The 15,269-nt window shown below is 33.2% G+C and overlaps 1 protein-coding gene across 1 annotated transcript in view; it reads left to right on the forward strand.

Moving 5' to 3' along the window:
* The window catches only part of CTNNA3 (catenin alpha 3), a 1,601,008-nt gene that overhangs the window by 822,733 nt on the left and 763,006 nt on the right, over positions 1 to 15,269 (forward strand). The window contains exon 9 of the mRNA XM_049790484.1: positions 3,743 to 3,895. Within this exon, the coding sequence (XP_049646441.1) occupies positions 3,743 to 3,895 (153 nt within the window). The remainder of the gene's footprint in view (positions 1 to 3,742; positions 3,896 to 15,269) is intronic.

Here is a 15,269-nt window from a genome sequence, read left to right on the forward strand (position 1 = left end):
ATAACTTTGAAGGGGAATTTTTCTCAGTCCCAGTTTAAATCTGTAACCAAAAATTGGTGGCTATCATCAGGGAAAATATAGATTGCTATACTTACTTTTCATCATATTAATCATGAAATATTAAACTTTCACAATATATAAATTGTACATCAACACAGTAAATAAATGCTGAAATAGTTTATTTAGACTCCAATGAGTTTTGAAAGGTAGTATTTAACTATATTTTTATATTCCAAGGATTATTTTCTTAAATCTCGAGCTTCTTTACATTACTCTTCCTGGAATAATCTCACTCTTTCTACTTCTCTGTTTGATAAGGGTGTGGAAATTTCTTAGAGTTTATAGATAAGATTTTCATTTTTTGTTTCAACCTTAGAGGGACATTTTATTTGGGATTTCAAACCACTGATAACAGTGGAAAATACAAAATGATGTCCTAAAGACTTTTTTGATGAGAAAAGATGAAAAGCCCCATGGTTTAGTGCCTGACATCTTTCATGCTAAACCACAGAGAGGCATTTATTGGAAATGTGTATCTCTGAGCACTGCTTTTCTCTCACTAATTTCTAGTATTGTGACTTGTAAGGTTGTTTTCATTCTACATTGTTTTACTATATTACTTTTTAATTTTGGTGAGCAAATCACTCTTAAGAGAGGAATGAATTGAGCCCATAGGATGAACATTTCAATGAAAATAAATCATATAAATCATATTAGATTCTATGCAAATATTTAGAATGCATACTATTTTAGAGGAGGGTTGAACTGCACCTAGAGATGCTCAGAGGTTACTCTTGGCTCTATGCTTGGTGATAACTCCTGGCAGTACTTGGGGATTATGTGGTGCCAAAGATTTAACCAGGGTCACCCACTTGCAGATCAAAAGCCTTAACTTCTATGCTGTCTCTCTAGCTTTGATGTCTATATAGGTAAAATGAAAGAACTTACCACTTGAATGTTAGAACATAGAAAAATCCAGAGTCCTCAAAAAATGGGACTTTAGCATATATAATGTAGTTTCTTTGGAAGACATTCCAAGAAGCAAATATGAGACAATATAATATGCAAGGTGACATACAGAAAGGAGGAAAGTTTATGCCATAGACAACAGGATCTTAAGGACTTCTGAGATTATCTAATAGTTGTCTAACAAGTGTTTTTGGAAGAAATAACACACTTCTAAGGAATTCCAAGCTTTTTTTGTGTGTGATTTTTCAAGTTTTTTTTTAATTTTTAGAAAATTCTCAGTCTAAGTAAAATAATTTCAATTACTAGAGTTATCACCACTAGACTCAGATTTCATACACAATGGAAATGGGAAATGATGATAATTGATTATAATAAATTGACCGGTTTACATCCACTAGTTTTCTTGAATTTATTTATTTTTGCCAAGAGTCTCTATGATTTCTTTTGTTTTACTATTTATTAACTATCACTCTTGCATTAAGTTATTATGCACCATGAATTTTCATCTTGTCATTTCTCATAATATGTTACCTTTGTTAGAAAGGTAAGGGCATATTGCCCAAAAGTATTTATTGAATTGAATAAAAAGCAAATACACAGAAAGATTCAAAAGGTCTAGGCTATAGGTTTTTTTTTTTTTTGGTAAGAAAAATTATTTATAGAGTACTGGTATACTTATTTAAAAGTGTATTTTTCGGCTGTTAGTCATTTGCTATTTTTGTTTCTCTGGTCATCGTTAAGCATATTTTTAACACCCTCTATTCCACCTCTATGACTGTTTTGTTTTGTTTTTGGGTCACACTCAACTGTGCTCAAGGGACCTGCTTTACCTGGCCCCTGTCTTACTCTAGAAAATTGTAGTATTTATATTTCATATACTTTTAGATGTTCCTTTTTTGTGAATCTTCCCACATATGATTTTATCTTAACCTTGACTTGGTTATCGTCATTGTGTATGCTGACTTTCAATGAACTGAAGATGAAAACGAAAGAAAAATAGATGAAAGATAAGCATGGTGGAACCAAGTGATGGTACAACTGGTAGGACTTTTGCCTTGCATGCAGCTGATCTGAGTTCAATATTCAACATTCCATGTGTTCCCCTGAGCCCACCAAGAGTGAATAAAGAACTTGAAGCACTTCCAGGTGTAATTCCCCCCCAAAAAAAAGATAAGAATAATTATTAAAATTTATTATACTCTGAGGGATTACTTCTAATTTTCTCTTGTGTATAAGAAAGTAACACAAATAGTGCATACCAGATCAAGTCTCAAAACTGGCCTCTTGCATGCCTTTCTTATTCTGCTCTTTAGGAGCCATCACATTACTTATTTATTTAAAGCCTTCTTCTATACCCAATTCTTCTAAGTAAATGTAAATTAGCTGGCATTCGTGATTATTTTCTATCTGCTAAGCAAACTCTTCTCTTGAGAATCACCCTATAACATTTGTTAAACTATTGATACACTGAAAATTTCACAGACCTTTTCAAAAAGAGCTGTCCATCTGGGAAAGAGAATTTTTTTCTCTCTGAGAATTTCATAATGACAATGATACTATACTATAATTATTAAGGAAGGATAGTGTTTTATATCAGTATATTAGCTAATCATTAATTTTTTAAATTTTTTTTGGTTTTTGGGCCACACCCGGTGATACTCAGAGATTACTCCTGGCTCTGTGCTCAGAAATCGCTCCTGGCTCAGGGAACCATATGGGATGCTGGGGATCAAACTGCGGTTCATTCTGGGTCAATCACGTGCAAGGCAAATGCCCTATCACTGTGCAATCACTTCAGCCCCTAATCATTGATTACTTTTATAAATAAAAACTAACTTTATTCTTTGGCTTGAAAATTATCCTAAAATATATTTTACAGAAAAGTAAATTACAACTAAGACATATAGTTTATTTTTCTAATATTCTGGATTATGGTATTGAAGGTATTGAGAAAAAACCTTTGGGACCATTTGCAATCATTTACATTAATAAAATGTGTATGTTTTAATACTAAATGTTTAAATATATATACATACAAGACAATTTTCAATTGCAATTTTAAGTTTCAGAAAATAAGCAATAAAGCAATTACCTGATTCATTTTCAAATGTAAACATAATCCAATTTAAAGAAATTAATTGTTGCATAACATTTACTTGTTTAACAGCTTGGGGTGTAAGGAAAAGAACCATTAATGCAAATGGAGAAAATTGGACATTAGTCTCACTTATTATTCTCTTTGCTCAATTGATCTGTTATCATCTGGCATAATCGGTGATCTAACTTAGTTTAATTGCCCTGGAGCCTACAATTTAGCTAATCAGAATTTATCATCATTTCCTCTAACAAGGCAGAAAACAGTTAATAATTTTAGAATTATGAAAATTCATGATGTACAATGTTTGTACATATACATAAATATTTCATTTAAGCAATTTCTTTGAGGAAAAACTGGATATTACCACTTATAAGATGACCTGCGGACTAAATTTAATTTAATAAATATAATGATTTTTGAGAACACTAAAATCCATTTATTGCTTTTTCTAGTTTTGCTTTTACTTAGTTTGCAAATGACCTTGATGTGCAGTTTAAAAATTATCATTTAAAAAATTCTGCTAAAAATAGTTAAAATGTATTTTATAGTTACTAAACTTGTTTTTTTTTTAGTTACTAAAATTGTAAAAAAAAAACTAGTAAGTAAAATAAACTGATTTAAAAGAAAAACCTTTCTTTTCTTTCTTTCTTTTTTTCTTTTTGAATTTCTCTTCAGCTTCGTAAAGCTATTATAGATCATGTGTCAGACTCCTTTTTGGATACGACAGTTCCACTTTTGGTTCTCATTGAAGCTGCCAAGAATGGCCGGGAAAAAGAAATAAAAGAATATGCTGCAATATTTCGTGAGCATACCAGTAGGCTTGTAGAGGTAAGTGGGCTTGAAAGGTAATTGCTCCAAATACAGTACAATGAGTTTTCTATAGTTCATTTTACAGTTGATGTGTGCGCCAATGAAAACTTTTCTCCAATGATACAGTTTGATCAATAAATCAAATAATAGAAAAAATCCTCATTGGCTTAGAAAAAGTATGGATTATTTAAAGCAGTTCAAGAAACTATAACATTTTTAAATATATTTTAATATCTATAAAAAACTGACTAAATTCAGAAACTGTTTTATCGTTGGAAATATTTTCTCCTATTTCTTCTCATTTAAAAGTGTGAAATTTTTCCTATTACTTTTTGTTTATCTACTATTTTTATGTTTGCTTGTACCTTTAGTCTTTCAAATAATATCTATTATTTGTAATATCATTTATAATATCATTATTTATAACTATAGAATATTTTGCAAGATATAGTGTAGTAGAGATATACAAAATAATTATGGAGGCACAGTGGATGTATCATGTTTCATTGAAGGCAAGGATAATAAAACTATGATCCTCTCCTGTCTAGTGGATCTTTAAATTGGGAAGCATAGTGGCATACTGCTGAAACCATCTTAAGATTCTGGGGAAAATAATCAAACCAATTGTTCTTTAGATATCAGTAGCACAACCAATAGTATATAAGAGAGCTGGAATTACTACAATCAGTAAGGTCGTAGTCTTCACAAGGCCCAAAATAAGTAGTAAGAATGGTGGAATATCAATGACAGGACATTTGCCTTGTATATGGCTGATCCAAGACAGAACTAACCCTAACCCTAACCCTAACCTGATTCAATCCCCGGCATCCCATATGATCTCCTGAGACAAGAATGATTCTGAGCACATAGCCAGGAGTAATCCCTGAACATCACCAGTTGTGGGCCAAAAATTAAAAAAATAGAATGGTGAAATATGATTAACCATATCTTTATGCTAGCCTTGGTTTTATTTTTCTCATATCCAGTCAATGTGATAGTACTAGCTGTTCATAAGAGATTCTATTCTCATTGTCAATGTCCAGACCATGCTAGTTGTTAATTGTTTTAACTTTTATACTTCCTATACTGAACGTAAATTCTGTGGCAAGCATGTGTTTTGAGGCCCAAAAATAAATGTAAAATTTCTGATTTTCAGTTATCTAAGAATCGACTAGGCAGAAACGGACAATTTATTTTTTGAATATCTCATATGGTTGCATTCAATAATTGACGAGGGATGGAACCTTCATAGGCCTCTGGACTTGCACACAATTAGACATAATCACATTATTTAAAGTATATGTCAGTTGTCAGTTAGGAGCTTAACCATGATTGTCAATCAGAGCACCACTGAATGGTCTTTCCATGCATGTTCAATTTGTCATAGACTAGCTTTTGTATTGATACAAAAAATCCTATGAGTAAGCAACAAGAGATCATAGAAGCTCAGAGTCTCATAATATTCAGGTACACATCTGAGGGAGAACAGAATTTCCTCTACTTTTCATGGGACATAGAAATCTCAGTGTCCGCTTCAGTATCAAAGGTATGTTTAAACATGGAAACCCCACCTCTGAAGAGAAGAAAAGAAAATGAAGTAATTGTTAGCATTTTTAATCAACTTCATTTTCTAGACTTCATTTGCTTTTTCCATAACTTGAAGATAATATCTAACAGAGCACCAATTTCTAAAACTTTATTATGCTAGAAATACTGTTAGTAATGAACACAATTTTGTTTTCTAAAATAGAAATGCTTAGGTAAAAATGAAAATGGTTTCTATACTAATTCTAGATAGTTTTTAATAAATATATGCATAAAAATAAATAGTTTAAATACATAATAAATACAAATAATAATAAAATAAATAGTTTTAAAATTATATGCATAATAAATATATGTATATATACATGTATACCTAAAACATATTATATGAATATATATTTTACATATGTATATATGCAGAGGAAAAAAGAAAAACATTTTCCTTTATCTCTCAGAAAATATATTTTTAATAATGTTTCACAAAAAAAATTCATCAAAACTTACTAGAAATGTCATGGAAGAAGTATCTTTGAAAGAATCCAGGGAACAAAGGAAACTTAAAAACCTCATTTTCAGAGGAAATTGTGAGTTCTCATAGTAGCTGTTGCTTAAAGATCCTCAGCCTCCATTTGTAACAGGGAGAACAGAATTGGAGGTCACAGAGATAGGAAGGACCTACTGCAGGAAATTATCAGACAGACCCAATTAAAGGTAGTTCTTATGTCACACCTATGACCACTTGATCTGTTAAGTCTATGAATTAACTCCTCTGACCCCAAATGTCAGGAAAGCTTTGGCTGTGATGAGATTTAGCTGTCCCTGATCCAATAAGTAGACATGAAAGTGACCTCTGGTGAGAAATATAGTGCTTTGTCTTTATTGCAGGGAGAATTCAAGAACAGATTGTATAGGTAGCAGCAGTGAGATTTATAAAGAGATAATCCACGAAATGTGAGTGTGCATTCTCTTCGGGGAATCTCACATACAGATTTAGGCAAGGGTTTTTAAGGAGTAAGATAAAGGAGAAGAATATGCCTAAGGGGTTGGGAATGGGGTGGTGTGATGTTGAACATTCCTATGAGAACTACTTGTACGATCATAAGTCATCTCTATACCTTCTAAATATGCAACTATGGAGTGGTATATTAATAATATTTTGTGGTTTATTGGGGAGAAAAGTGAAATAAGGCCAGGCAGTATTTTATTGGCCATGCTCCAGTAGCTGACTGGGGTTGATTTTCCAAAGCCCTCTCCTTCTGAGGAAGTTGGTGAGCATTGAGATGCTGGCATTGAAGTCTTACCACTTAGTTAATTTTTAGAAATGTGAGATAGTCCTTTGTGTTTCTTTTAGTAGTTTTCCCACACCGCTTCTCCTTTACCATGTCACCTCTCTACAGAGACATGTACATATTACACCCAAGCTGAGTAATTTGGTTTAGCAGAGCAGTCTTCGATTCTAAATGACTTCAAGGAAAAGCTATTGTCAACATTGTCTGGGTTTTGACTTCTTAACTATGTTTGCCAGAACAATCTAAAATCAAGAACTTGTTGAAGTAAAAATTTAAAGGAAGAGAGATCATTTCTACAGAATTAAAAATTGTATGATCTTTAGAAGAAAACTCCATGCTGTTAAAAGAACACTTTAGATAATGGTTAATGTAACTTTTACAAAATAAAGAGAACTATAATTTAACACAATGAAAAAGAACAAGGCATTAGAGACTCTACAGGTAGTAATTAGAAAACCAAAGATACTGGGTGAAGGAAATGGGAACAACAAATGAAGTTGCCAATAGTTTGGTTTAAGCATTCCATTCTCTAGTGGGATTATATCTGAAAAGTCTCTTAAGCTTTATTCAGTAGTTAGGTGTAAAATGAACATGAATGAAATGTGATTATGGAAGCTTATGTAGAATCAATGAATGGGAAAACCTAGGTGTTAGCTATGGAAAATTGGCACTATTTATATAAATTTGAGTTCTGTAGGCAACCAGATTCTATGTTTTGTGATTCATCAAATCTTGGTGAAATGAAATGCACGAGTCAGAAGATGGCATTAAAAAAAGAAATCATGGTTGATCTGGGCAATTTGTTCAGATCTGGAGCACTTGTCTTAATCTCTGAGACCCTAAGTTTAATCCCCAGAACTGCAAAATCACATCAATAAATTTAAAAGTGTATTAGCATGATGATGAAAAATTTATGATAAGTGTATTTTTTGAATTATCATGAGTTTTGCTTTGGTGTTGTGTGTGTGTTTTGGGGTCAAATTTCGCTGTATTCAGGGTCTATTACTGCCTCTGTGCTCTGGGATGACTCTGAGGAGTACTTGGGGAATCACATATGGTGCTCAGAATGAAACCCCAGTTGCCTATGTGGGAGACAAACACCTTACCTTCTATTATCTGGCTCCAGACTCCCAGTATTTTGATATTACACTGATGGAAAATGATGACACTCTTAACTGTATTGGTTTCTGCCAATAATACCTATTAAATAGAAAGTTTCAAATAAGAATTTCACCTGAAATACATAAAGTAATTGATAAATTATTTTTCATTGCTTTGAGTCTTTTCTAGTAGGGAAGTGAAGAATAAAGTATGATATAATAAAATATTAATAATAAAATATAAGAATAAAGAAAGAGGGGCTGGAGTGATAGCACAGAAGTAGGGCATTTGCCTTTCATGCAGCTGACCCAGGATGAACCTGGGTTTTATCCCTGGCATCCCATATGGTCCCCCAAGCCAGGAGCGATTTCTGAGCACAGAGCCAGGAGAAACCCCTGAGCGTCACTGGGCATAGTCCCCAAAAAATAGAATAAAGAAGATATTTATATAATATCTAATGGAGCTGTAATTTTCTATGAAAGTTGGCTTTGGAATGAAAGAATTTATCCAGAAAATCGAGTGGGTGGAGAAGGTCAAAGGGAGGGCCATTGGGTTTTTGGGGAGGTAGGTGGATGCACTGCTGATGAATGTGGTGTTGGCATTATGAACATGAGAAACAATTATGAATAGTATTGTTAGCCAATGAATCTCAGTCAATGAAAATAAAATCAAAAGATTACTAGAAAATGTTAATTTTAGATAAACTAACAGACTTTTTATCTCTTTTGTTAGCTACTGTATTCTGGTGCAAAGGTCAATATATGACATTTGATAAAATTCACCAAACATAAAAATAATAAGTTGTCTTTTATGATTCTATTTCTTGGGATATATGCTTGATCCCATTTATTCAGGTCAAATATCTTACTATATATATATATATATATATATATATATATATATATATATATATATATATATATATGAAGATACTAAGATAAATTTTCACAGAAATGTTAGCAATTTTTCTATAGGTATTAGTCATCAAAAGTAGATAGTAGGGATTGGGGGAAAAAGTAGATAGTAGGGACTAGAGTGATAGCACAGAACATAGGGTGTTTGCCTTGCATGTGTCTAATTCAAGTTTGAACCCTTGCATCCCATATGGTCCCTTGAGCATCACCAGGAATGACTCCTGAGTGCAAAGCCAGCAGTAATCCTGGAGCACTGTCAGATGTGGCCCAAAAACCAAAAAAAAAAAGAATATAATCTAAAACTATTTCACATTCTGAGAATAATTCACTTGAATATGTAAAATACTGGATCTATGAGAGGAAAAGTAACAATTTAATTAGAAATATAACTATTATTAAGAATAATTTCAGTCAATATTTATTACTGTAGATCTTATTTAAAAATTTAAATTTTTATCTCTGTTACTATTTATATATCACACTACAATTTGTCCACAGCAAGTCAGGTCACACTAAATATTCTATCTACTAACTAAAACACTGAAGTCCCCAGTTTACCTTAGGAGTTTACCATGTTAATTATTATTAAATAATACCGTGTTAATGATCTACACTTTAAATTTCTCTATGAATTGTAGCAGTTTCTCTATGTGAAAACTCAGCTTGGTTGGTGCCTTGGATTTATTCATCAAAAATTCATCTGTCTTGAGGTACCTTATTTTAGTAAGTTTCATGGGAGTCTTTCATCAAAAAGAAAATAGTGGGTGGACATTTAATTATAATACTTCCCTCCAACCTACAAGGATGATTGTTCCCACTCACAAAATGGCAAGCCAGATTTAGCAAACCCTGGTGCCAAGAGAGAAAGCTTTAAGAGGTGACTCTTGCTGTTTGCAAGAACTGCTGATTGCTATCAGCTCCGCGCTAATCGTTTTCCTGACAGAATGCTGTACAAGTGTTGTGCCTCGCTCTAATTGATCATCTGTTATCAAATAAAGATGTGTTTAGTTCTATATAAACAAAACTTTGAAAATCCCATTTTTTTCTTCCTGAACCTCTCTGCGACCAAAACGAAAAGACATAGTGAGAAAGTCTTTGTGCTAAGAGTTGTGCGCAAACCAACAATTCTCACTGAGCATCTTGGCATTTCTCTTTGGGTGGAGAAGCGATGTTATAACTAAGTCAGGAATCTTTATTTTTTTTCTATTATAGATGTCAGATCTCAGGTGTTCACTCAAGTGCCCACTCCCTGAACCAGAAATTGCTCGGCATCATAATCCTCTTTTAACTAAAATTCATGACGGAACATGATCCTTCAAAGCCTTAATTGAATGCACAGTGGTTTCCTTCCCACGTTTGAGAGGTTTCTTTATACATGTTCTATTCATGTTATTTGAAATTCTAAAACTGTTAGCTCCAAAAGATAGAAAGTTGCCACAATTAAGTGTGAAAAGATGAGATCATAGCACTTTGTCATTAAGAAAAGTGAGAAAATTATATGGGATTGTCATCATTGTGGAAGTCAATTTGATGTTAGTATTAGTTGCGTAGATCAGAACATAAGATGGGAACAGGAATTGAAAAGCTTGATGCCCATGTGGCAATCTCAGCATAAATAGTTATTCAAACTGGGAATATGTGAAATTTAGATTTCTAAATTTGTAAGAATATAAAATAGGAGGGCGAAAGCTGATAGGTAGGTAGTTTTGAATATTGGAATGTCAAGCTAAAGATACTTAGATCTTATCTAGTATCTGGACTTGTAATAAACTTAAAGTTTGAAAGTTGCTTCTTACCCGAAGAATGTAGAAAATAATTATATTTTAGTAAAGTCTGTGAGTGAATTACTTAGCATCTGAATAAAAATAATTGTAGACTTGAACTATTGAGTAAAATGACTCTATAGCATGGGTTATGACTAAACAAAATGAATCTAAAGGGTTGGCATCATCTTATTGAACAAATATGAATGCACATGACTATAGGTATTTTATCATACATTATAATTTCTTTTACTTAAGTTTTTGAGATAATATTGAATTGCAAGCATAAAATGATTTTTCTATTTAGAGGTAAAAGAGCACTGTAGCATATTTCCCAACAAAGTGCCTGTATCAGTCTTCCTACCACATCATTGTCATCAGAAACTAAGAATGTGTTTTTATTGGGCATGTTTATCCCTGGTTTTGTTGCCATAAATATCAAATATAAGTGAGATATTTTGTTTTTCTTTCTCTTCTTCCTACTGACTTATTTTGTTTAGAGTAACACCTCCAGGTCTTGCTTACAAAAAAAAAAAAGTGAACAAAGGAAAAATGCAGTTTTCTTATAACTTGATGTACTTAAGCTTCTGCACCTGACTATTATAAGTAATGCTGCAATAAGCATAACTTTGCAAGTAACTGTTTGAATTTGGTTTTGTGTTTTTGGAGTAGATATTAGGTGTAGAATTGCTTGGACAGATATGTAGTGAGATATTTAATTTTTCATAAATATCCATAGTGTTTCCACAGAACATAAACCAATTTATTCAACCAGTGGGAACCATTTCTATCCAGTTTTTTGCCTCCATGTTCCTACCAATATTTGTTGCTTTCTATTTTATGGCATATTTCCCCTCTGGTGTGAGGTGCCATGTCATTATTTTGGTGATTTGCATTTTCCCAATAGTCAGCTATCATGAACAGTTTTATATACCTGTTGGCTACTTATATATTGGCTCTCTACTGACTCTGCATTCAGGCATCACTCCTGGCATGCTCCAGTGACCCTATAGGCTGCCAAGATGGAACCTGACCAGTTGCAAGGCAAGCACCTACCTCTGTATTACTTATCTATATGTCTTGAGGAAATGCTATTCAACTCTTGCTATTTTTAATGGGATTTTTTACTTTTGTTGTTAAATATTATGAGTGATTGTATATCTTGATATCAACCTCTTTTAGATATATGATAAATGAATAGCTTTCCCATTAGTAGATGTTTGGGGGGCACAACAAGTAAAGCTCAGGGGTTACTCCTGACTCAGCGCTTAGGATTTACAGCCTGGCAGTGCTCTGGAGACCATATGGAATGCTGGAGATTGAAATTTTGTTGGACATGTACAAAGTAAGTGCCTTATCCACTCTTCTATCTCTCTGGCCCTAGTAGATGTGTTTTTATTTATCATTTCTTTTGCAGTAAAGAAATGTATTTTTTTATTGGCTATAGTTTTATTTTGGGGTTTATATTTTTTCCTGCCACCAAAGTTATATCTTAATGTGAATACTCAGTCATACATGTAGTGAGATATTTAATTTTTCAGAAATAGCCATGCTCTTTTCCACAGAACATAAACCAATTTATCCAGCCAGTTTGAACCATTACTATCCAGGTTTTTTTCCATGTCCTCACTAACACTTGTTACTTCAATTACTTTTTCATGACATTTCCCCCCTTGTTAAGTGTATATATACAATTTTAATTAAAAAAAAAAACAAAAATTCATGAAAAAATCTGATAATGGGAATCAGTTATCTCAGCTTCACGGTAAAATAAAGAAAAGAAAGAGTAAAAGAAAAGAAAGAAGGTGTAAAATAAAGGAAAGAAAGTGTTTTTTCATGTTTCTGTAAATATTGATTTAAGAGGTTAACGTAAAAGCTCATCTATTGGGCTGAAGGGATAGCACAAAGGTAGGGCATTTGCCTTGCATGTGGTCAACCCCAATTGGACCTGGGTTCTATTTCTGGCATCCCATATAATCCCCAAGCCTGCCAGGAGTGATTTCTAAACCAGAGCCAGGAGTAAACCCAACGCAAAGCTAGATATACCCCAAAAACAAAACTAAAAAAGCTCATCTACTTACCTACTACCTCAATTTCTTCTATTATTAAATTTTTATGTCAGATAGTAGGAAGAGTGCTTCACCTGCAATATATGAAAATTCTAATTATTCCATATTATTACCAATGTTTAGTTTGCTTAATAATTCAACTGAAAGTATAAAATTCTTAGAAAAGTATAGAAGCAATCTTTTTTGGTTATGTTTTGGGGCCATACTCAGTGATGTTAATTCATGGGTTACTCCTGGTTCTGCACTCAGAAATTAATCCTAGTGGTGCTTGGATGCCATGAATTTAACCTGGGTTGACTGCATTCAAGGCAAAGAACCTATCTGTTTACTATCATTCTGGTCCCAGAGCAATTTTTTAAGCCTTAGATTAGGCAGTAGTTTCTTAATATAAAATTAAAAGAACAAGCAATAAATTAGAAAAAATATAGAAAATACACTTAGTTAAAATTTAAATTTTTTTTTTGTTTTTTTCGGGCCACACTCATTTGATGCTCAGGGGTTACTCCTGGCTAAGCACTCAGAAATTGCCCCTGGCTTGGGGGGACTATATGGGATGTGGGGGGATCGAACCGTGGTCCTTCCATGGCTAGCGCTTGCAAGGCAGACACCTTACCTCGCCGGCCCCAAAATTTAAATGTTTTATCCTTCAAGGAAATCAAAGACTACCCAAAGAATGAGAAGTAAATTGACAAATACTCTATCTTATAAGAGATATCCCTCAGAATAAAGAACTGTTCTATCTCAGTCTATAAAGCAAATAAATCATTTTGGGGCATAAATTTTTAAGTAAATAATTCTCAAAAAGTTATAAATATTGACGTTAAGCACATAAAATGATTAGCCACCCTTAGCCATCAGCGAAATGCAAATTAAAGCCACATTAAAACCCTCTTTCCATCCTCTTAGATGATGACAATCAGAAATAGTTGTAGCTAGTATTGTTGTTAAGAGTGAGAGCTGCAGTCCTCTCACTACTGGTGGGATGTAAAATTGTTTACTTTTCTATTAGTAGAGAAAAGTCTGGTGATTTTTTAAATGATTAGATACAGAATTTTCCTCTAGAAAGTACACAGCTAGTATGTACCCCCAAATAACTTGTATAAAATGTTTATTAAAATGATTGTAATAGCCAAAAATTGAAGATATCTCAGATGTCCTTAAACTGATAAGTGAATTGCTAAAATGTGGTCTCACCATACAAGAGCACTGGTCATCAAAAGACCTACTTATCATTTCTATTTGCTAAGGAAAGTCCAAAAATATCACTAATTATATTATTCATTTAAATATAACATCCAGAAAAGAAAAATCTATAGACAGAAAAAGGAAAGATTTTTGATTGCCTCGTTTGACAGAGATAAAATTATTTTTAAATTGAATTTGATGACTGCACTATTCCATGACATTTTAAAAATCATTGGAATGTATAATTTAAATAGGATAATTGTATGATGCATGGATTATAACTCAGTATAGTGTTATCAAGAATTTCATATATCGGGGCCGGGCGGTGGCGCTGGAGGTAAGGTAAGCCTTACCTGCGCTAGCCTAGGAGACGGACCGCGGTTCGATCCCCCGGCGTCCCATATGGTCCCCCAAGCCAGGAGCGACTTCTGAGCGCATAGCCAGGAGTAACCCCTGAGCGTCACCGGGTGTGGCCCAAAAAAACCAAAAAAAAAAAAAAAAAAAAAGAATTTCATATATCATTTATAAATAGGAAATATTATTTGAAGACTAAAAAACATAACACTGTATGCATGATGTAATGAAAAGACAAATTCTGCAGTCTAGATAAATTCATTCAGGAAGTCTTCCAATAACTATGACATTTAGATAATTTTTGTATTGTATATTTCTAATAATTTCCATATCAGAATTGTGCCATCTGAGATTATAATTATGCATCTCCTTTATCAGTCTCATTGCTTTAAATTTTGTTTTCATGTCAAATTCCCTGAACACTGCTTTTTGTCTGATTTTTCTCCCATTTCTGACTGTTAAAATATTTTTCCTATTTTTAAGAGTGGCTGTTATGATGTTTAATGTATACACATCTTTAAAATACATGATCAGGGTCTAATTGCCAAAAATAAAAACAATACTATTATGACATAAAAATGGTTTATTGAAAAATACAATTTTGTAGGGAGGAACCAAAGTTTCATTAAAAATACAAAAATACAACATAAATGAGAAGAAATAGGAAATAAACTATTTCCTTAGTTAAAAGGTATTTCTTTTGGAGGGGGCCACAACCAGTGACACCCAGGGGTTACTCATGGCTCTGTGCTCAGAAAATTGCTCCTGGCTTGGAGAACCATATGGGACACCAGGGGATGAAACCATGGTCCTTCCTAGGTTAGTATGTGCAAGGCAAATGCCCTACTACTATGCCACCATCTGGCCCTCAAAGATATTTCTTTATTTAGTTAAATTTCTTACTCTTTGGTGGGGGGTCTCCACTCATAGCAGTGGTCAAGGCTTATTACTTTCTCTGCACTCAGGGATCACTCTGAGCTGAAATTGGGGGACCCTGTGAGATGCTGGGGATTAGAGCTGGGTCACCCACGTGCAAGGCAAGTGCTTTACCCTCTGTATCTCCTGACCCTTATTTAGCTCATTTAAAAAATAAAAATATTTCTTAATTAGAATGAAGCCAATGAGAACAAAATTTTTATATTATTTTTAGGGTCACATTAGGCTGTCTCGGT

Source organism: Suncus etruscus, chromosome 17 (genome assembly GCF_024139225.1).
Source record: "Suncus etruscus isolate mSunEtr1 chromosome 17, mSunEtr1.pri.cur, whole genome shotgun sequence".
Taxonomy (NCBI): domain Eukaryota; kingdom Metazoa; phylum Chordata; class Mammalia; order Eulipotyphla; family Soricidae; genus Suncus; species Suncus etruscus.